The 22,553-nt window shown below is 40.3% G+C and overlaps 1 protein-coding gene and 1 long non-coding RNA gene across 2 annotated transcripts; one reads left to right on the top strand and one right to left on the bottom strand.

Moving 5' to 3' along the window:
• Positions 1-7,064: 7,064 nt before the first annotated feature.
• LOC145470206 (uncharacterized) lies at positions 7,065-11,461 on the top strand. Its single transcript, XM_081454038.1, has 2 exons — positions 7,065-7,455; positions 7,634-11,461. Exon 2 carries the CDS (start codon positions 7,634-7,636, stop codon positions 8,870-8,872), a length of 1,239 nt encoding a protein of 412 aa, XP_081310164.1. The 5' UTR covers positions 7,065-7,455; the 3' UTR covers positions 8,873-11,461.
• A 4,476-nt stretch (positions 11,462-15,937) lies between these two features.
• LOC145470745 (uncharacterized) lies at positions 15,938-17,197 on the bottom strand. Its single transcript, XR_014042531.1, has 3 exons — positions 16,724-17,197; positions 16,576-16,641; positions 15,938-16,217 (listed from the first exon to the last, which is right to left on the bottom strand). It is a non-coding gene; the product is annotated as an uncharacterized LOC145470745 (long non-coding RNA).
• Between the last annotated feature and the right edge of the window lie 5,356 nt (positions 17,198-22,553).

Genomic DNA, 22,553 nt, shown 5'->3' with positions numbered 1-22,553 from the left:
TCGCTTCTCGGAACAGATAATGTCCGCGGACAAATATCCTAGCATATTTTCGCTTCAAATGGAGGCTATTGTTTATATAAACACCAGTGAAATACTAAGTGAGCTTTCGCGCGTAAACATGATACCTTCATACGTGAAAATAACATGTTATTTTTACAAGTGAAAAGATCACCATTGCTATGGTTACATAGTGCCTTAAAAAGTACTTAGATGCGTTGCTGTATGATCCAAACATCATCGGTTCTTCCTCGGAAAGCTTCGGTTACATTCGGTTATCTTTGGAAATTTTCGGAAAATGTTCGGAAACGTTTGTCTGGCCTTCGGACAGCTTTTGAAGAATCTTCGGGAATCTTTGGAAAGTGTTCGGAAATCTTCGGAAAATCGTCAAAAAAGTCGTCATTTCTATGTTTATATAATAAACAAAATAATACATGGCTGCTTGCAGATATGGAATTTCTCTTGTGTTCAACTTTATATCTCACTAGTGAGCACAGCTAACTCGTGAGACATCAAGTTGAACACTCGGAGAGAAATTCCATATCTACGCGCACCCATGTATTATCCTCTATGTAATAGTGTTCAATAACAATAGATAACTATAATCAACGTAAGAAGCGTATTTATATAATAAGTCAAGTTAACATTTTGATTGGTTCTCGCCTATGATCTATTAGAGGACAGACGCACGATTGACGTCATCATTTCAAAGTTTTTCCCTCCGTGTTTTAAAATGGCGGAAAGTTTTGAGAATTAAAATAATATTTTACGTGACTGGGCAAAAGACAAGGTACAACAAAGTCTTGTCCAGGCATTGAACAGGTACCAGAAGCATAGTCTAGCAGGAAGAGGAAAGATAAAGCCGTTTCTGTTTTAGAAAATGACTCGGAAAAAATACTCGGCAGTCGAGCGAGACTGAACCAAACACAAAATTGGTCTTGGTAAGCCGAGAACCATTGCCTTATCTCGAATTTAACAAACCCAATAAACAAAATGTTTATGAGATTAATTTATTTAAAACAATGAACTTTTCTCAGTCTCAAAATAATTGTTGACACAGTGATTGTCTGGAGTGAAACATCAAAACGACTTCTTAAAATCAGTGAAAATAAACACATAACCTTGCTTTCTGATGCGAATGTTCCGGTCCGTTTCAGGGCACAGCAGCGAGCAAAGTATAGCTCACTACAGCTCACAGCCCACTGTATCGCAGCCAAAAGGTGTCTCCGACACCATTTCACGCTGATTTGAGAATCACCAACCACAGAGGACACAAATTTCCACCATCACTAACGTTCCTTTCATTCAAAACTCGAATCGAATGGCCTCCAGGTTGACCGCAACCGCAAGTTTTCCGAGCGTAGTTTTTCAACTCCTACAATATTCGAAGCAACATCCAAGCTTTTCGGCTCACAGGGCTGCTCTGATGACAAAACCTGACTTGACTTATCCAGCATTTTCTTTAAGATTTGTAGATCTCGCAGTTCAATTCTGCTTTTGCTGTAAGTTTTCATTCCACGAGAAGCGACGCTCGAGTCAAGTTTGACAGTGGCGTGATTTTCCTGGACCAATCACAATTCTTTGCTACGCATAGCAACCAATGAGATTGCTTCAATTTGGATAGACAATAGATTACGTCAAATGGCTTTTTTCGCGTTCGACAAAGTGGGCAAAGCCCGGCTTTCGAGTTATGTTGAAAGATTTTGAAATAAAAAAAAGCTTTATCTGTAGTAGTTTGTTTCGTTATTATATAAAACAAATAGATTCCATGTTGCCGTGCGTCTGTTCAGTAATATATCACAGATGACATCAAAATGTGGTAAGAACAAAAAAGTGGTACACGAGGCGATAGCCGCGTGTGTCACTGATGTTCTTACCACATTTTGACGTCTTCTGTGATCTATTACTGAACAGACGCACGGCAACATGGAATCTATTTGTTAAGTAGATATCGCACATCAATACAACTCAACTCTTTAACTCCAAGCTGTAAGTATCGCACCGTAAATTTGTTGTATGTAATGCTTAGATTGTATTACAGTATGTAGACCGTAATGTGTAGATACGTAATGTGTAGTTTTGTTTTGTAATTTCAGTGTAATTGTAATTGTTTGCGAAAAATAAAGCTGTGTGTTAAACAAAAAAAATTATTTTAGATCGGATTTTAATGATTGAATACTTTATCTTCGAACTAGGCTGTTCAAGCAATGAAAAAAGCGTTAAAACGAGAGGGAAACAGCAGGCTTATACTCACGTAGTGAAAAGTATGTGAAACCAGGCACTTAAGCAAAGCTACGGCGAGAAAGCCTTACTGGAACACGCGTCATGACGTCACCGGAAATGATCTTCACTAGTCCCGCCGCACTACAGCCTAGCTGTACCATTTCTTAAAGTTCCTTTTGTTACCGATAAGATATTAGGAAACCAAAAACGTCTTTTGTTTATGTACAGTCTCCCATAGGAACTTGAAAAAAAATGCCCAAGCCGGCGCAAAATTTGGCAGCTTGTAAACCGCTTTCCACTGAAATTTTTTAGATCTAAGCTTAGATTAGAACTTCGGCGTCTCTGTTCAGTGAAATACCGGTAAATGGTAAATGAATAATGGTAAATGGTAACTAGATAAATGCCTTTGCCATTGTGGTTTGCTAGAAACTTCCTAACACCAAATGAACGGCAAAAGAATGAACAGCCAAACGAGCACAAAGCAAATGAAAGCCCAGCAGAACAAAAAGACAGCTGAGAGTGCAGAAAACATCATGGTGCTATGAAACGTCTTTTGAAAATCAAAACATATAAAATAACTTTTCTCCACATTTCCCGCCATTTGGTCTCAGGTAGTTTCGAGAAAGTCGCTTGGGCTGTCCACGCATCACGTGAGTAACATCCTCGGAAGAACTGGGTACCATGTCTAAAAATAACTTAAGGAGGATTATCTTGGGTATAAGGCCTATACGGGAGATTCACTCTCTTACCTTGATAATCTCTTGAATATACATCATAGTGGTTGGCTTTTAAGGTTGGACTGTAGTTCTTAAAACGGGAACACTACCACAGTCAGTTGTCTTCAACAGGGTCTGGAAAATCGTTTATTTTAATCTGAAGTTAGCAAGTTATTCTTACGTTTTGAGAAAACGCTTATTTCAAGTTTCCAGTTCCCCCGGTTGATTTCCAGTTGATTATGAGATGACCTTCATAGTTTTATTTGGAGGCTAATGACTCAGTTTTGAAATTCGCGGCAAATAGGCGCTAATTTACAACTGAATGGTTTTCTTGAATGGGTACTGTTAGTTTTCACAACCATTGTTATTCAGTCCTGAGCTAAATACAATGGCTCGCTTACCTAGACCGCGCCATTTTCAAACGCGACTTGACCAGGCAGTTTTCAAACTGAACGGTGTACCCCTCGTTCACCAATTACCAAACATAAAACGGATTTTGTTTGAAAAAAGATCCTTCGTCCATCGGCCGCATGGCGAGGATTTTGAATTTTCAATAAATCGCTGTTGAAACGGCCTTCACACTAAAGAAAGATCCGATTTTGCTGTTTTTCAACCGCAAAGAGACAGTCTTTATACTGTCTGATTGAATATCCTTTGGTTTAGGCTCAAATTGTAGTTTAATCATTACTCTTCCAAAAGCCGTTTGCTGAAGTCCATGTTAGAACTTCAGTAAATCAGGCAGGCGATTTTTGTCAACACGACTTGGCATTTTTGGGTCCTTTCTTCTCTTTTTCTGACCTATTGAACAAGCGTTCGCATTCAAATTTACCGCTTCGCCGGTTATGAATACTTGATGACGTTCAGGCATTTTGCACGATGGTTCAGCCAATCGGCGGAAAATTCCGAGAATTGTATTGTACTTCGGGTCAATAAATAACGGCGAACCAGAGAAAGAAATTTAGATCAGCCAGTTCAGGACTCAAGCTGCAGTGTTATCTGGACGACGAGCTTCAGTGCAAACATTCCACTGAATTCAGAACTCCTTACACCGGATAAAACAAGGTAAATTTATTTCCAAACAAATCTAATATCAGAAGTCCATAAGTAATTAAAACTGCATATTTCATGTAAACCAATTGCAGGTCATTACAAGAGCTCAAATGTGTGCTGTCACTCTATTTCTTTCATCGTAACTATATATCTGCAAACTCAAGCTTTTCCCGGTTCTCGATTTAACAGAACTAATACGTCAATATTTTATAGCGAATACTTACAGTAGGCTGGACGAAGACCCTGACAACCAAATTCATTATGAACAATCCGACCTCAAACTTTCTGTTCGATCGGCGATTTATTAGTGTTCCGGGCGAAATGTTGCTTTAGAGTAACCCATTCCCACTGAGATAATTACAACTTACTAGTAGTAATCGAAGATTAAAGAGTGTGTTCGAGTATCGCTAGGTTTGGTATGTTCAAATAATAAAAATTCTAGGAACATATTTTTTGCCTGAGCTGTTTGTTGGATTAGCCTCCCCGTAGGGGCGCAAACAAATGAATTTATCGAAAGCACGTGCATACAAGACGATTTCCCTCTTTCACACATGTATTACGTAATATTAGTCCAAACGTTGCCTGTTACGTCGGTATGCGAGACGACGTGCTTTTATTACCAAAATTAGGACAATTATTCTGTTTACGAACACGACTTTGAATGGCCTTGGCCTTTGGGGAACAGCTATTGAGCATTTTCAACGAAACGGCACGCAGGCATGTTGTTGTCCCAAAGCAACCTGTGGGAGTTAAACTCTTTTCTCGTAATGTAAACACTTTCGTTGGGTTTCAGTGTTACCATATTATGCGCACAGAAATCAAGGCCAGCGAAGTGAAACTACACATTTCCTCCTTTGATTTATCTAGCAGAAATCAGTGCTGGTTTTTGGTCGAAGAGAGGAAGGCACACAACAGGCAGCCGAACTGCAGCTTAAGTCGCACACATTTCGTGAAGACATGTCTGCAAGGTTTTTAAAGGCAATTAACTCTAACTTCAAACTTTAAATACGCAACTTATCCGTTACAGTCCACAATAAGCTGCCTCGACACTCGAAAGTCCACAACAAGCTGCCTGATCAACACTCGAAAGTCCGCAATATTCCACAACACTCGAAAGAAAGCACGTGGACGAACATGCCTTTGCATACGGCGGCTGCGCCCGCAGTACGAGCGGCAGTCAAAAGTGAGCTGTCCCACCGAAACGACAAGATAATAGCCTTTTTCTTTGCAGTTAACAGAAATAAAGACAACGCTAAAGTTGCTTTGGCCTCTTCTAATAGTTAACTTGAGAATTGCGGATTCAATTTGACCAGGAACAGCATATTTTGTTCAAAATAAAACAAATTAGAAGCTTGGAGACACAACTTGTTTCATATTTTTCACTTTTTACCATCTGAAATGGTTTTGGGAATTGTAAATCGCTTTTCGTCAATATGTAATGCCATCTCCAATGAGAAAAGTTGCCTGATCATTTCAATGTCTTTCCTGTTAACTTTCATTAGGGTCATTCCATTGAAATAGAACCTGCACTGAGATTTTGGTGAAACTTTGCCTATTGATTGTTTGTATTATAGGAACTTAAATTTTGAAATAAAAATGAGGGGTCCCCATCTTCGTTTAGGAGCAACAGCACCTTGTTTATACCCATATAAATCCTTATAATAGCACCATGATTGTAGTCACGATTGCTTGCTTATGCGCCGTAGGGATGCGCAATGCAATACTGGGGAATAACCTTAACGTCAGGACAATAAAGGTTTTCCCGCTTGCTGATTCCTGATTGGCCAATTCAAATTTCAGGCGCGCAAGCCGAATGGAAGGTGGAGATGACGTCATTCGCCCCTGAAGAATGTTTTGAGGGGGTCAGATTGGTGTCATCTGCATACATCTACATGTCTATGTGTCTATAGATAGATACGCAAAAACTCGATTTTTTTCCCTCCATTTCACGATTAGAAATACGTTTTCTCGAACGCAGTTAGTATTAAAGGTAGCGAGAAGGGTAGTCCAAGAGGTGAAGATGATGAGAAGTTGTTTTTCGGGAGAGGACAACACATGGGCTCCTGGTCCATCGACCCCCTCCGTGGACCAGGTCTGTGGACCAGGTCCATGAACCCAGTTCATGGCCCAGGTCCATGGACCGCCTATTTTCCCTAAAAACATTGTTAATAAACCATAATAAAATAAACATGAAATAAAATAAGTAAATTGCAAACAATGGATTCACAATAATATTTCAACTTAATATTTAATGAATTTTCAACTTTGCAATCTTTCATAAAGTCACATTTTAATAAATGTGAGCCGAAGAAGAAAGCGATGGTTAAAAGCAATTGTGCCATAGCTAGCAACTGCTTGTCAATGATTTGTTCAAATGTGCTTGACCCGAGCGACGGCCGGATGTGTAAAAATGAGCCGGCGACTAAACTTTCGGGAGAGGCATCTAGAACACCATAGTATTTATCTACATGTCAAGTCGAAAAAAAAAAAAACATCAAACCTCCATAAGATAAAAAACCTAAAAGAAAAACTCAAAGGAATCATAATAAAAAGAACAGTGCTTACTTTTGTCGACGTCGCGAAAGCGCAGGTAAACGTACATGGAGACTTGATCCTGCAATCAAGCATACCAGAAGTCTTTGTTAATATGGGGTAGTAGAAATAGGGGGTCTATGGACCCGGTCCATGAACGGGTTCCATGGATCCGGTCCATATTTTGACGGACCCAGTCCATGGACCAGGGATATATGTTTTCTCCTCTCCTGTTGTTTTTCTTTTCTAAATCTTCCGAATTCGCACTTTTCATGACACGAATCGAATCGCTAGATCCGTCGTTAAAAGCTAAAAAACTACATACTTTTTGTTTCAAGAGCTCAAATACATTGTTTGTCCTGAGGGCGCAAAAAATGGTCGGCTGACATTTTCGCAAAACAAATATCAGCTTAGATATTACCTTATTATAGGAAATTAACGCTCGTGTTAATTAACGTATTTGAAATTAACGCGACTTAAATTAACGCAAATTGAAGGTAAATTTGCTTTCCAATAAAGAAAATTAACGCGAGAGAGGGGGAAAATTTCAAAATGAGGGAAATTAACGCGTCTGCTACACCAAAAATAAAACGGAATTTGTTGAGAACAGGAACCAATTTATCATTGTTTTAACCCAGTGAAACTGACAGCGAACACGACCAAAATTCAGTTGAAGTACAGTAAACGGTCTACTAATGTGAAAGACTGATGTGAAATGTAAAGTGCGCGAATAAAATTTATTGTTTGGCTGTGTCAAGAATGTCTGGCGTGTATCACAGATTTGGGGGGAAATAATGGTAATTAACGTCGCGGAAATTAACGCGCAACTTAATTAAGAGCGCGGAGATTAACATTAACATAAATTAACGCGACTTGAATTAACGCGAATTTTTGAAATTCGCGTTAATTTCATGAAGCGTTAATTTCCTATAATAAGGTAAAAGCATTTGATCCTTTAGGTGAACTGATTACATAAGACCTTTGGCACAGTTCTCCTTTAACGGTCCTTTCGACTGGCAAATAACATAACATAAATATATTTATTTTGAAGGCAATTTGTGGCAGCGTCGGCACCAACTCTGCCATGCCACTAATCACAAACTGTTTTCCTTTAGATGAGTAACTTTTTCGCTGGTATTGGAAGAGCATTTGAAGAAGCTGGAAAGGCGTTCAACGACAATGTAGTCAGGGCTGTAACCAAAGCCGTAGAGGATACTACAGAGGCGATCAACGACAATGTAGTCAAACCTGTAAGTAAAGCTGTAGAGGATACTGCAAAGGGGATCAACGACAATGCAGTCAAAACTGTGAGCAAAGTTGTAGCGGATACTGCAGAGGCGATCAACGACAATGTAGTCAGAGCTGTAACCAAAGCCGTAGAGGATACTACAGAGGCGATCAACGACAATGTAGTCAAACCTGTAAGTAAAGCTGTAGAGGATACTGCAAAGGGGATCAACGACAATGCAGTCAAAACTGTGAGCAAAGTTGTAGCGGATACTGCAGAGGCGATCGACGACAATGTAGTCAAACCCGTAAGCAAAGCTGTAGAAGATACTGCAAAGGGGATCAACGACAATGCAGTCAAAACTGTAAACAAAGTTGTGGCGGATACTGCGGAGGCGATCAACGACAATGTAGTCAAACCTGTGAGCAAAGCTGTAGAAGATACTGCTAAGGGGATCAACGACAATGCAATCAAAACTGTAAGCAAAGTTTTAGAAGATACTACAGCGGCGATCAACGACAATGTAGTCAAACCCGTAAGCAAAGCTGTAGAGGCGATCAACGACAATGCAGTCAAAACTGTAAGCCAAGTTGTAGAAGATACTACAGAGGCGATCAACGACAATGTAGTCAAACCCGTAAGTAAAGCTGTAGAGGCGATCAACGACAATGCAGTAAAAACTGTAAACAAAGTTGTAGCAGATACTACAGAGGCGATCAACGACAATGTAGTCAAACCTGTAAGCAAAGCTGTAGAGGCGATCAACGACAATGCAGTCAAAACTGTAAGCAAAGTTGTAGAGGATACTGCAGAGGCGATCAACGACAATGTAGTCAAACCCGTAAGCAAAGCTGCAGGGGCGATCAACGACAATGCAGTCAAAACTGTAAGCAAAGCTGTAGAGGCGATCAACAACAATGCAGTCAAAACTGTAAGCAAAGTTGTAGAGGATACTGCAGAGGCGATCAGCGACAATGTTGTCAAACCTGTAAGCAAAGCTGTAGAGGAAACTGTGGTCAAACCTGTGGCAAAAGGTCTACTTGCTGCTGGAGACGAAGCTGAAAGGGTGGTAGGTGACAAACCATTAGAGGACGCTGTAGGCGCAAACCCTTGGCCAAAGCTCTAGACGAAGCTGCAGGCACACCTGTGGTCGAACCTGCGACCAAAGCTCTAGACGAAGCTCGAAAGGAGATACGCAAAGTGATGGAAAACGCAGCCAAAAAGAATGGCTAAGGATGACTGAACATGTTAAATTATATAGTTGCTTTTAAACTATCCACGTTAGTGCTGGATCGGATAAAAATCACTTTTTCGCTCGTCCTAGCATATTTAGCTTCTACGTTTATTAATCTGAGCGGTTACCTTTGAGTAATCTCTCGGAAAGCTATAACTAATAGTTAATCTGTAACAATAAGAGTGTGATCATTTAATCGAATGCGAAACTCATTCCAGCGTGAGGGCTGCTCGGCTCTTAGGAACAGGCTTTGCAAAATTATATATGCACATATTTACCCTATTTTGACTCTTAATGGACCAGTTACTCATATATGGTATGCGTAGGAATGTACGGTCGTGTTTTGAGAAGCGCTTGAATTGAAGTTTTCAGATTTAAATTTCTTCGTGTGGTTTTTGTGTTCGGGTATTTCTTTTACCTCTAAAGGTGACTTTCCGGAGTTGCTCGTGTATCAGATTTTGAAATCGAAAGCAGTGAAATCTCCGTCTAACCTCAGTTTATTGGCGAATTGAGACGATTGGTTTTCCTTTGGCTAGTGTGTCGTGCCGGGAGCAAAGTCTGGCTGGCTGCAATTATTTTGCAGAATCTATCGGTAGTGGGCAGTGAATTTTTCATCTGGAATTGAAAGCGACAAAGATGACAAATTGAAGACGAAGACGGATGAATCCATTCGAGGAATAGTTTTTCTCAGCGTCCAGATTTTGAAGAACGATTTGACTCGGATCTTATCTCAGAATTTAGCGGTAGTAGGGTAGCTAGAGAATCAGATGAAGAAGCGGAAAGCGATAAAGATGACGAACTGGAGATAAACTATTTATTTGGAGCAAAGAATTAACCAGAATGCTTGATGTTGAAGCTGTTGGAATGGCTGTGGACCCTGGATGAAAAAAAATTAAGCCAAAAATGTAGAAGGGTCAGGTTCAAAAGGGAAATATGTCAAGAATATTTAACAATTATTCACCGAAGTGGAGGTGAATAGTGGTGGACATTTACCGAGCCGCGAAGTGGCGAGGTAAATATCCATCTCTTTCACCGACACTGAGGTGAATAATTGTTTTAGTATATATATACCACACAAGCTGAATAATGAGCGGACCAAAACGTTATTTTATATGTGACAAGCGGTGGGAAATTTTAAAATCTCTCGCGCCGGTGAATAGTACTTGCTAATCACCTCCGAGTTAACCAATCAGAGCGCGCGAAAAGCACTATTTACTTGTGTGGTATATACTAAATATGGATAGTTATTGCTTAGCTAGGCCAGTGAACTGAAATATAGTCGCATTAGTTTGAATTTTGAGGGAAACAACATGCAAGCTGCGATGTTCGTGTCGATATCTGCTGGGACCGATTATGTCCAGGAAATCAGAATTCTACACTGTAAACATAAATTATTTTTTTTAGTTTAACTTTGTGAGACATACATTTGCTATACAAGGTAATCTATTTAGCTGATCAAATCGTTAAGATGCTAGCAACCGTATATTGAGTAGAATCAAGTGGGGTTCCACCATATTTTGTTTTGTTTTTTTCTTTGTTTCGTTTTGTTTTCTGTTTTAATTCATGTATGTTAAATAACTGAGTTCAGTTCTTGGCTTTGTTCAAGTTTAACCGTTTGAATACCAAACTTTCGCCAAAAAATACCGTTTTTAACCGTTTAGTCAGGATTTTTAGTTGCCATGACGCTAAATAAGCCTAAGTTTTGCTAAGAAAGCTTTTTTTTTACCAAAAGGAGAGATTTCTCGAGGATTAGGTACAAAATTGAGCAATATTTCAATTTCGGGGATGCGCATAAGCCAAAATTTGGACCTTGATCAATCATAGGCGTAGTGGACCATTTTACCACCGTTTTTGCACCAAAACTGATAACCTTTTTCGATTTGCGACGTCGCAATGTCGTCGACATCTAAACCTGACCATTGTACGGAAAGGCCTAGCCTAGTACTATCTGCTTACCACGAATATCTGATGACATTTTAAATTGATGACGTCACAAGTGGTACAAAGAGCACGACCATAAATCACGCATATATGCGTACTTGGTATTCAAAGGGTTAATAACAGGTATCCGTGAGCAGCTGCTGTGGTAACAATAAAATCAGCCCAAAACTATCTGGCTTCTTTGAGTTTTTTCATCTCACGATTAACTGGAAATCAAACTGGAGGAATTTGGAAACTTGAAATATGCCTTATCTGAAATGTGAGAATAACTTGCTTACTTCACATTAGAACCAGCAGTAACCAATAGTTAGGAGGCGCAGGCGGCCATGTCTGTTGCGAGATGAAATAGCTATTGAGGATAGCGTGGGAGAAGCGAGGGAGACGCGCGGGGCCATCGGTTCCTGCTGTTGATTTGTGCAGTTGTGTATTTTAGTTCCTTCTTAGATGTATCTGATGGTATTCTCATGCGAACTTTCACCCTATAAATTTTGATTATTACTATTATAAAAAATGTTTCTGATTAAAGACATTATTATTATTGTTGTTGTTATTGTCGTTGTCCTTATTATTATTGCTATTACTATTATTATTACTGTTTTTGTTTTTATTATTATTATTATTATCATTATCATTATCATTATCATTGCTAAGGCTACTGTCAACAGAGGAAACCAGCTCGAAATTGAAATAAAGAAATAATTTTTTGTGGTATTTTAGAGGTAGGACATTTAGAAAGTAGTTCTTCCTCAACCTTGTGTCGAATGGAATGGGAATTTGGAAAACCGCCGAAAAACTCTTGGAGGAAGGACAATAACCATTTTAGATTATAAACTTTGCAAATCACTTGTATCTTACCGAGAGTTTGCCTCTCCGTTTCCTTTCTCGTTTGCACTGTAAATTCTCCGTTGCTTTCGCTTGTACAAGTAAACGCTGTAACCCAAGGTGACATGTGCCTCTGAAAATTACATTACTGAATTGTGCTATTCACATGAAATTCACATGACCCATGACTACGAACCTTGAACTCAACACCAGGGCCTTTGCTCGGCCGTTTTCCCACATACCACTCATTCCGATTAGAAGAACAAAGGAATGCCAAGAATGTGCTCACAGTTTGCTTCAAATCGGCTCTAGCTTTCTGCACGCTTTAAGAAAGTGCCGCTGACCACCGACGTCAAGATTAGTCTGCGGGCGAGCAAAAGCGAGCCCGCAATAAACGATTTTCCATACCCCGTTGAAGACAATTGACTGTGGTAGTGTTCCGGCTTAAAAGACTTCCATCCCCCTTTAAGAAACCAACTACTGTAATATATAGTCATGTGAAGATCAAGGTAAGAGAGTGAATCCCCCATATAGGCCTTATGCCCAAAGTTATTCCCCTTAAGTTATTTTTAGACATGGTACCCAGTTCTTCCGAGGATGTTACTCACGTGATGCGTGGACAGCCCAAGCGACTTTCTGGAAACTACCTGAGACCAAATGGCGGGAAATGTGGTGAAAAGTTATTTTATATGTTTTGATTTTCAAAAGACGTCTCATAGCACCATGATGTTTTCTGCACTCTCAGCTGTCTTTTTGTTCTGCTGGGCTTTCATTTGCATTTGCTTTGTGCTCGCATGTTTGGCTGTTCATTCTTTTGTCGTTCATTTGGTTTTAGGAAGTTTCTTCTAGCAAACCACAATAGGAATTTATTTATTTACAATTTCCATCATTCATTTACCATTTACCGGTATTCCACTGAACAAAGACACGCTGATGTTCTAGTTTAAGCGTGGATCTAAAGAATTTCAGTAGAATATGGTTTACAAGTTGCCTAATTTTGCGCGGGCTTGAGCATATCTTTTCTCAAGTATTAACTAAGGGAGACTGTACATTAAAAAAAAAAACATAAACAAAAGACCTGTCTTTGTTTTCTTAATATCTCATCGGAAGCTGAAAATAGGTACTTTAAGTTATGGTACAGCTAGAATATAGTGCGGGGCAGATAGTGAAGATCACTTCCGGTGACGTCATGACGAGCGTTGCAGTACGGTTTTTCAGAACTGGCAAAAAGTTGAAATATGACGGCCAAAACAGCGGCAATTTATGCTTGACGGCGCTACCTTGCATACGGCTGGCGTGCGGGAAATTTGAATTGACCAATCAGGTTTCAGCAGGCGGGAAAAACTTTATTATCCTGACGTCAATGTGAGTTGAAAACATGAAAACAGGCAACTGTTCTCGCTGGAGAAGGCATTAGCTTTCCACGAAAAGGGATTTAAAATTCCAAGAACCATATCAGATTGAAAAAAAAAGAAAAATATGAAACATTTTTTGTCTCCAAGTTTCTAATTTGCCGCCAAAAATGGGTCGCCGGCGTCCGGCCTAGCAACTTGCTCGTAGCTCGTCGAGTGTCCCCAGGTAGGATAATAGTTGTGTTATTTTGGACAAAATATGCTATTTCTCGTCAAATTAAACCCGGAATTCTCAAGTTAACTATTAGAGGAGGCCAAAGCAACTTTAGCATTGTAGCCTGCGTAGCAATCTTTTCCGTTTCCTTTCAGCAAGCGGGAGTCGCGCGAAGGCACGGGGACAGAGATAACAAAAAAATTAGTGGCAGGGGGGAGGGGCAGGGAAGGAAAGGAAAAGCTTGCTGCTGACCCCAGACATTTTACCGAACGCCCCTAATTGCTTTCGCTCCCTAGGGGCGTCAACTGTCACGTCAACTGTCACACGAGACCCAATCATATTGACTGAATTGCCGTGTTTGTCAATGCTCATTTAAAAAGAAGTTTGGAAGTTTCTCTCAAAAGAAAGGATATTTATCCAGCGAAAATCTGTTCAAGCCTTCCAACAGAAAAGATTGTCGTGGAGTCGTGTTAGCCGAAGTTTTGAAAAAGACTGGCATTTCCATCGAACGTGACGAAAATGTTTCAGATCGCGTTTGCAATCCCTGGGCAAGGAAAATCCGCAATCTAGGCAGTCTGCATACTTTAATGGAAGGAATATCACAGAAGTGTAAATTAACTAATCATAACAATTGCAATTTCCTCAAATGTGATTGGTGCACAAACTGCTGTATTTTGCTCTAATAATAATTAATCCGAAAAGCTGCAATCGGACAGTGTAATCGGACAGTTGGCTGTAATCGGACAGTTACATGAACCAATCATTTTAAGTCCTCCCCACTAAATCTACCGATAACAACATTGACTAAAATCGCTATAGTAACCAATTCAAGAGACTGACTTTGTAAAATTGTGGAGGTGACTGTTCCGGTCACTGTTTTGAAACAAAATTAACAGCCATTTTGCAAGCTAGGTCTCCATACTTTTAATCATGATATTTAAAAAATGACTATTAAAAGGTCTTTTTCAAATGGAACTTTTCTTTTACTTTTGTAGGAAATTGTAATGGTTATGATTAATTGGTAACAGGACAACCTGTCGTTCAATTCAGTCTGTGATTATACTCGTGATTAACAAATTCCCTTTTAGAGATTCCCCGTTTTAGAGATTCTCCCTTTTAGAGATTCCCCCTTTTAGTTATTCCCCCTTTTAGAGATACCCTGTTCCCCGTTCCCCATTCCCCGTTCCCTGTTCCCCGTTCTCCCTTTCCCCATTTCCCGTTCCCCGTTTTCCTTTTCCCTGTTCCCCGTTCTCCGATTCCCCGCTTCCACAATTCCACGATTTTCCAATTCCCCGATTCCCGGATTCCCGGATTCCCGGATTCCTCGATTTCCCGATTTCCCGACTTCCCGATTTCCCGATTCCCCGATTTCCCGATTCCCCGATTCCCCGATTCTCCGATTTTCCGATTTTCCGATTCTCCGATTCCCCGATTCCCCCGATTCCCCCGATTCCCCCGATTCCCCCGATTCCCCCGATTCCCCCGATTCCCCCGATTCCCCCGATTCCCCCGATTCCCCCGATTCCCCCGATTCCCCCGATTCCCCCGATTCCCCCGATTCCCCCGATTCCCCCATTCTCCATTCCCTGGTTCTCCGATTCTCCGATTCTCCGATTCCCCGATTCCCCGATTCCCCGATTCCCCGATTCTCCGATTCCCTGATTTCCCCATCCCTGATTTCCCTGATTTCCCTGATTTCCTCGATTCCCCGATTCTCCCGTTCCCCGATTCACCCGTTCGCCGATTCCCCCTTCCCCGATTCCCCATTCCCCGATTCCTCGTTCCCCGATTCCTCGTTCTCCGTATTAGAGATTTTTTTACGCTATCAGTTTTCAATTTTATATTTCCTATGAACGTTTGTACTTGTATCCATTTAAGTTTCACTCGTCAACCGGGGAGAACAATTTCTTACGTTTCTGTTCATTCTAAACGCATCAAACACATGTTTACAGTTGTATTTCAATATAATTTTTTACGGATCACAGCTAGCCCTTCAGCTGAAAACCGTTAACAGTTAGTGGTAAAGGATATGCTGCTGTTCTGGTGTTCCTGATTTTGGTACAGGCTCATTACTGCGCCTTTCAATGACATACGGACTCTAAAATTCAAAGCTCAACGGGTCCGGATTTGATTACCGCGCGCTCGGCAGTAGTCGAAAGCTGTGAGGAGCCGCCAAGCATTTGATTGACGGTAGCGAAAAACGTATTTGTCGATTGAGCTTTGAATGCTAGGTCCAGTTCAAACGTCGTGCTTCTGCCGTGCCGAACATAATTGCAATTTGGTTCGACTATGGCACGGCAGAAAAACAACTCTGATTCAGACGTCGTGCCAGAGTCAGGAGTACCCAACGACACTTTAACTGGAAATTTAATATGTGACTTCCCAAGCACTGATTCTGTGCTCCCACGTCAATTACCATTAATAATTAACTTTCCTGGGAAAAAAATATCCGCTCTTCACTGCTAGCAAGATCGACTTTATTTCATAAAACTCCCAGCCAGACATAATGAAAATTTTGAATACCGAGCTAGAAAAATGGCAATTAGCCAAGTAGCCAGCCAGCAGTAAAGGGTAACATTGTAAATGCCAGCAAGGTAATTATTGGCGAGAAAATGTTCTGGCCAGCGTTTTGACCTAGATTAAAAACAAACGCATTGTTTAGGACCTTTATTCAACAGCCTATTGTCTGTTGACTATTATTAGAGATAAATTAGCAATATGTGGTTATTTTTGCCGCTATGAGCAAAATCTACACTATGATTATCTTATCACTTAAAAACAATACAACTTACCATTTATGTCTTAAGCGGATCGGACAAGGTGTCTTCCAGCACGTTGTTTTCCGATACTTCAGATGCCTTCCAGGTTCAGCATACGTGTGACAGTTTGGCACTTTACGTTCTGACATCTAAAACGGTTCACACTTATGTTTAAAATAAGATCCCTCTAATCCTTCTAGACATTCAGATCAAACTTGCTTTCACCAAAGAAATGCCTGTTGCAAAATTACTTTTATATAACGTTGTAAGGGAAATGAACAAAAAATAATATTGAAGTCCTTTACTACTACATATCAGCCTTACTTCTACATTGCTAGCCCAATAATGATTGTAATTTCAACATCAGCAACACACTTTACATGTTTACCCCGATTTAGTGGTTTAAAATTATTTCTAATGATTTTTCTGAAAAATAAAGGGTTATGCCAGCTCCTTAAAACAACCAAAGGGAGCTGGTTTAGTGCTGATTAGTAACACCATGTTTACCTCAAAAGTATTGAAAAACGTGTTTTTCTTTTTCTTTGGACAACTGTCTTCTATGAGCTTCCCACTCTGGAATTGCGAGATAAAAGTGTATAAACCACATTAGAATCTTTATCATAAACCGAGTAAAAAAAATCTTGATAATACATACCTTGAATGTTGGTGATCCATCTCAGTCCATGTCACTGATCCATGCCTTACCCAAGACTGCAAAGCACTGTCAACACAACTTTCACAAATTAATTTAACTTGAAAGCTAAACAACCAAAGACACTCACATTCCTAGAGGTAGTTTACCGTAAAAATTTCATAAATACCCATTGAAGGGATGTTCAAAGCCGTTCACCGTAAAAGTTTCACACAGTTAAGTGCAAAGTTTCGCAGCAAAGACCCCAGCATTGTTAGGATGTTATAGGCCGTTCACCGTAAAAGTTTCACACAGTTAAGTGCAAAGTTTCGCAACAAAGACCCCGGCATTGTTGGGATGTTATAGGCCGTTCACCGTAAAAGTTTCACACAGTTAAGTGCAAACATTCGCAGCAAAGACCCCGGCATTGTTGGGATGTTACAGGCCGTTCACCGTAAAAGTTTCACACAGTTAAGTGCAAACATTCGCAGCAAAGACCCCGGCAATGTTGGGATGTTATAGGCCGTTCACCGTAAAAGTTTCACACAGTTAGGTGCAAAGTTTCGCAGCAAAGACCCCGGCATTGTTGGGATGTTACAGGCCGTTCACCGTAAAAGTTTCACACAGTTAAGTGCAAACATTCGCAGCAAAGACCCCGGCATTGTTGGGATGTTACAGGCCGTTCACCGTAAAAGTTTCACACAGTTAAGTGCAAACATTCGCAGCAAAGACCCCGGCATTGCTGGGATGTTACAGGCCGTTCACCGTAAAAGTTTCACCCAGTTAAGTGCAAAGTTTCGCAGGAAAGACCCCGGCATTGTTGGAATGTTAAAGGCTGTTCACAGTAAAAGTATTGCTATTAACAGCATCATTACTCGTTAACTCGTTAACAAAATGTATCAATCAGATCACTCTAATGTCATAAATATACACTGGACGATCAGCATAAAAGATTCACAAAGTTAATCTCGTGATTTCATCAACAAATTTGCTCATCTTTTCTCGGGTACCAGTCCATGACATCGGGTAACGTTTGCAGCATCTTTAGCTGTGCTTCTTATAGTTCACGCAGTTAATTTTACACCTGAAAAATGATATGTTTTAGAAAATGTAACATACTGCACAATCCCTCTTATATCGGCGTCCTCCCCCCATCCACACACACACACATGCATCCAAATACGCATACAGCCACGGACACATAATAATATACAAAACTGGTGATACTATCGGGCCCCTCAATGTAAGATCTAGATCAAGAACTATGTTCACAAAAATAGCTCATTCATGAGAGAATTAAATGAAATGTCTTAGATTTTAACTGATGTTACATTGCTGAAAATTACATTCCCTGGGGCAAGTCAAAGAAGCAAGGATTTAACTGTTTAAAAAAAAATAATTGTGGAATAGTTTTTTACCGCTCATTTCGTCATCAAACTATAACCCAGAAGCGTGAATTCAGTGAATGGTGTGAACTGGTGCCACGCCCCTCCCCTATTTTTTCGCGTGCCATGTTTCGCGCTTTGCCTAAGCTACATGAACTGAGCCGAGCGATGATTGTTCCACCACAAAATCACTGTCTGTGCCATCATAAAAAGAAGGACAATAAGGCGAAATGTCTGCATTTCCGGTAACAACGCAGGCATGCAAAATAACTTGTTCTCTAACAGAACCTGAATGTGCGAAAAACACGCGCGTTAACAAATGGGAACGCATAAGAAATTAAATTACACATTATTCTCCTGGCGCTTTCGACACCGAAAGAACGAAATCTGGAATGACATGATGTTGCCTTCTGGTCTTTTCTCACCTTTGACATGGCAAGCCTTTGTATTCCCTTTTAAATCCCAAAGTACAGTACAATTAGCATTGAACTAGATCAATCAGGTGTGTTGGTCAACAGCTCTTTCAGGGCAAATTTTCGGCGATACCAAAAGGCAGCAATAGGTAATCAGCCTTCAGTTATATAAAGAACACGATCGGACTTCAGTAAAGAAACCGATGGAAACAATACTTTCTTACACCGGAAAAAAATAATCATTTCAATATCTCGTCAGTTGTCCAAGACGCGGCAAATGTGTTTCAAATAGCTCATGTTTTAACGTTCGACGCGTTAAAAAGCGGTCATCATCGACTGCAGCACCGGGATCGGATTTTACTGGTCGTTAAAATTACAGAATTGAAATTACACTTGGAAGTAGGATCACTGTGGATGAATGCACTGACAATTTCGAAAACCCTTCCAAGTTCTGAGACATATCAGGCCTTTTCTTGCTTTCACTGTCTTCACTGAAGCTGCACTTTCCGTTGGGTTTGAAATATAATACAGTGGCGAATACAGTTTGAAAACCTGCGCCGGCTTTTCCCGCACACATTGCTTAAACATTATCACTGAATATTAAATATATAGCCTGATTCAGCTAGTTCAGCTCCAAAGTAGTTCTTACCTGAACCTTTGAATTTATCAGTGGAGTCCTCAGAGTTCTCTGGCTGCCAAACCCTCAAACAACTGGTCGGCAAAATCTGATCACGCTTGAAACCGACCGTTGGACACAAAATTATACGGGAACAATGTTTTAGTTACAAAATATTACGAGGTTACCCGAGTCTCACCGGGCCTCAGGCAAAAATGTGAAAAGACTGCACGAACCAACAAACGTCATCACCAGATAACCAGTTGTCTCAAGGTAGAACATGAAAGCAGAACAGACGATGATTTTCCGCGACCGGATCAACGGTGGTGAAACATGCAAGTGAACGCGGGAAAGGAAAAGAAACCGATCTAATTTCACACTATAAATGACAGCAGAACAGACTTCTATTGTTTGCTGGTAAATAAAACTTTAATAAACAACTAACATTATATTGTAAGCACGTTTTCAAACAAAAGGTCAAGCAGTCACAGAGTGTCAAGTGACACACTTCAGTCAGTGATCGCATCCGGAATGTAATTTCCAGCCAGAACTGATTAGTAAAACCACAATGTAAACTATTTGAACACCAAAAAAAATTTTCCAGCTAGCTAGCTCTCGATAAGCTAAATTCTCAGCAAGATTCTGTTTAATGCTAAAATTCCCAGCCAGCTCAACTTTAGTCTGCAGAGCGGATATTTTGCGGAGCGGATCCGACGGGTACTCCTGCAGAGTCAAACCAAATTCAGAATTTACTGATGCCTCGTAACAATTCTCCTCCTAGCTCCCCGTGGGAACGCAATCCCGCCAAAATATATTAATATAATTTATGAATTTTGTTTGGCGCGACAGAAGCACGACGTTTAGCTACGTTTGAATCGCTGCCGTACCATAGTCGTGTAGCACGGCAGAGCTTGTCGAACTTAATTGCTTGCTGATCTTACTTCAAAAGTTTGATTCAGACGCCGTACTTCTGCCGTACTTTTGTTGAACTTAATTCCTAAATTTAGTGCGGCACGGCAGAAGCACGACGTCTAAACTGGGCCTTAGAGCCCTCAGGTTATTGAAAGGCACAGAAAACTAGATTTAGTCACAGTAGGAAAATTTTGCTTTCATTTTAGTCTAGCGCATGGTAGCGTAGTTCACCGTAAGGCGCGTGGCGTGTAATCCATGCCTTACGTAAGGCGCAGAACGTAGTTAAAGTCCCTAATATTTCCTGTTTTCCTACGGCCCTGATGCAAAACCGAACACATTAGTCCAACATCTTGCTATGTGCTTGGGTGATAATTGAAGCTTCCTGTGAATTAGCAACGATTGATTTTCTTTTTCTAAGCCGGCACACTGTCAGCAAATTCCATGGTTTGTTGCCTTGCTACAGTTTGTCAATAGCACATTAGACAAACAGCATTCATGATACGCGTACGTTTCAATGCGTAATTGGAACTTCCTGTGTATCAGTAAAAAATTACTTGCTTTTTAATTTTCTAAGCCGGCAAACCGTCAGCAAATTCCATGGTCTGTTTTCTAAAACGCGAGCTACATGAACTGATATTGTGCACTTCTCTTTACCAATGTCTTAAACTTATTAGTTTTCTCTATTTATTAAGCCAGGACTGAGGCAGTCAAAGATAAACAGGAATATTCAATATATCTTCCATCTCAATGGTATCGATTACCTGACGTCAGTTCAGTAAGTGTCTGATCATTTAACAAATTGACGTCAGTTTTTCATGCGTCTGTCCTGTTATTGATCATGAATTTCGTCGTAAACATTGTCAAAGTAGTCTGCGGACCACTCGGCGAAAGCTATCGCCGCGTGGATCCACAGCTACTTTGACAATGCTATGACGAAATTCATTGTCAATAACAGGACACACGCATTAAAAACTGACATCAATTTGTTCTTTACGATAACAAATTGTCAAATTGTCCGCTCTCACTCGTTGACGCATCGCATAAATTAGAGATTCATCTGTCTGTCCACTTATTGACAATAAAAATTAGCCAATGAGCGCGCGAGAATTTCTGCAATTATCGTAAAAAATGGTTTTGAAGGGCAAGTCTTTGGAGAATAGTAAGCCTGCGGGCAAATCTCTGTTGAATCTAAAGATCACCTGTCGTGAACTTCAAATTCCTCTGTAGTAAATGCTGAACATGCTGTATAAGTTTGCGTGGCCGTCAGCATATTTTTTCAAGTTTCTATGGGAAACTGTGCATTACAAAAAGAGAATACAGGAGAAGTGTTTGTGGGCTAGTGTCAAGACTGAAGGGTTCCCTTTTGATCAATATCGCTAATTTGTTTTTGCTCAATGCTTCGCATCTGATAACATTCTTATTGTTTGACAATTGTTGTTTTCAAACAAACCACACACAGCCGAAAAATTTCTTGAAACATATTTTTACAGGCCAATAGGTTCGGAACAAATGCCCAAATTCAGCTTGGTAACGGTTACTAGAGATGCCTGAGCACTGTCTATTTCGATGTCATAATGATAACATCAAACTTACTGAACGAAGGAAACTAGGTTAGTACAGGTTCGAAATGGCAGACTTCGGTCTCAACATATGATTTTGATAGACTAACCTTATTTTTCCCAGACTTACAAGTGAACAACAAATACTCTATATGTACCCGCAGTTTGGTAACGGTAACTGAGGACAGTCTCCAACAATTTCGTCCATCGATCTCGATAATCAAACGGAAACTCTTTCAAAATAAAACAGGAAAAATAAAATAATGTGTTCCTGTTCAGCTTAATTAAAAACACAAGTTATACAGTGGCAATCATCGTTAGAGCGAGACTGGTTATCCTAAATGGATCGGTACAGCGTTTGTTTTTCACTAAGGTTTAATAAAGAAACTAAACAATTCTTGGCCTTTTCAGCGACGATATCGGGGATCTGTGTTCATAAGTCTTTTATCTTTATTTTTCTCTTTACGTTCCTTGCTTCTGTGGACAAACAATTTGCACTAATTTACATCCTCCCTTTCTTTGTGTTAAAAATTGCCGGACTGTAAGAAAAATTAGCCAAGACACCAATCTATCGTCAAAGATGTTCAGTCGACTCCCGATAACTCGTAACTTGAACCTCGCGCTAACTCGAACCAAAATCGATTTCCCTGGATGCCTAGTCTCCTCCGCAGCCTTTTTTGGGGGGGGGATGTCACGCAACGCTCCGTGTCCCGACGTAACTTCGCTGTTTCCCTTTAGGTCATTTTCTACATAATTTTACCCTAGATAACTTCGAACCATGTTTGTCAATACGTGACAAGTCAAAGCCACTGTTGTCCAAAACATTGAAACTATTTCTCGAAAAAGTAAATCGCACGAACTCTGTACCAGTAGACTGACATTGTTCTTAACGATCGCAGTACTTGGACTTCTCCTGCTGCTTTGCTTTGCTTTCTTTTGTTTCCCATTAGGTTCATACCTTCTGACTTT

This window comes from Orbicella franksi, chromosome 15 (genome assembly GCF_964199315.1).
Source record: "Orbicella franksi chromosome 15, jaOrbFran1.1, whole genome shotgun sequence".
Lineage (NCBI taxonomy): Eukaryota > Metazoa > Cnidaria > Anthozoa > Scleractinia > Merulinidae > Orbicella > Orbicella franksi.
Note: the sequence above shows the minus strand (reverse complement) of the source record. Positions and strands in the feature narration are given on the sequence as shown.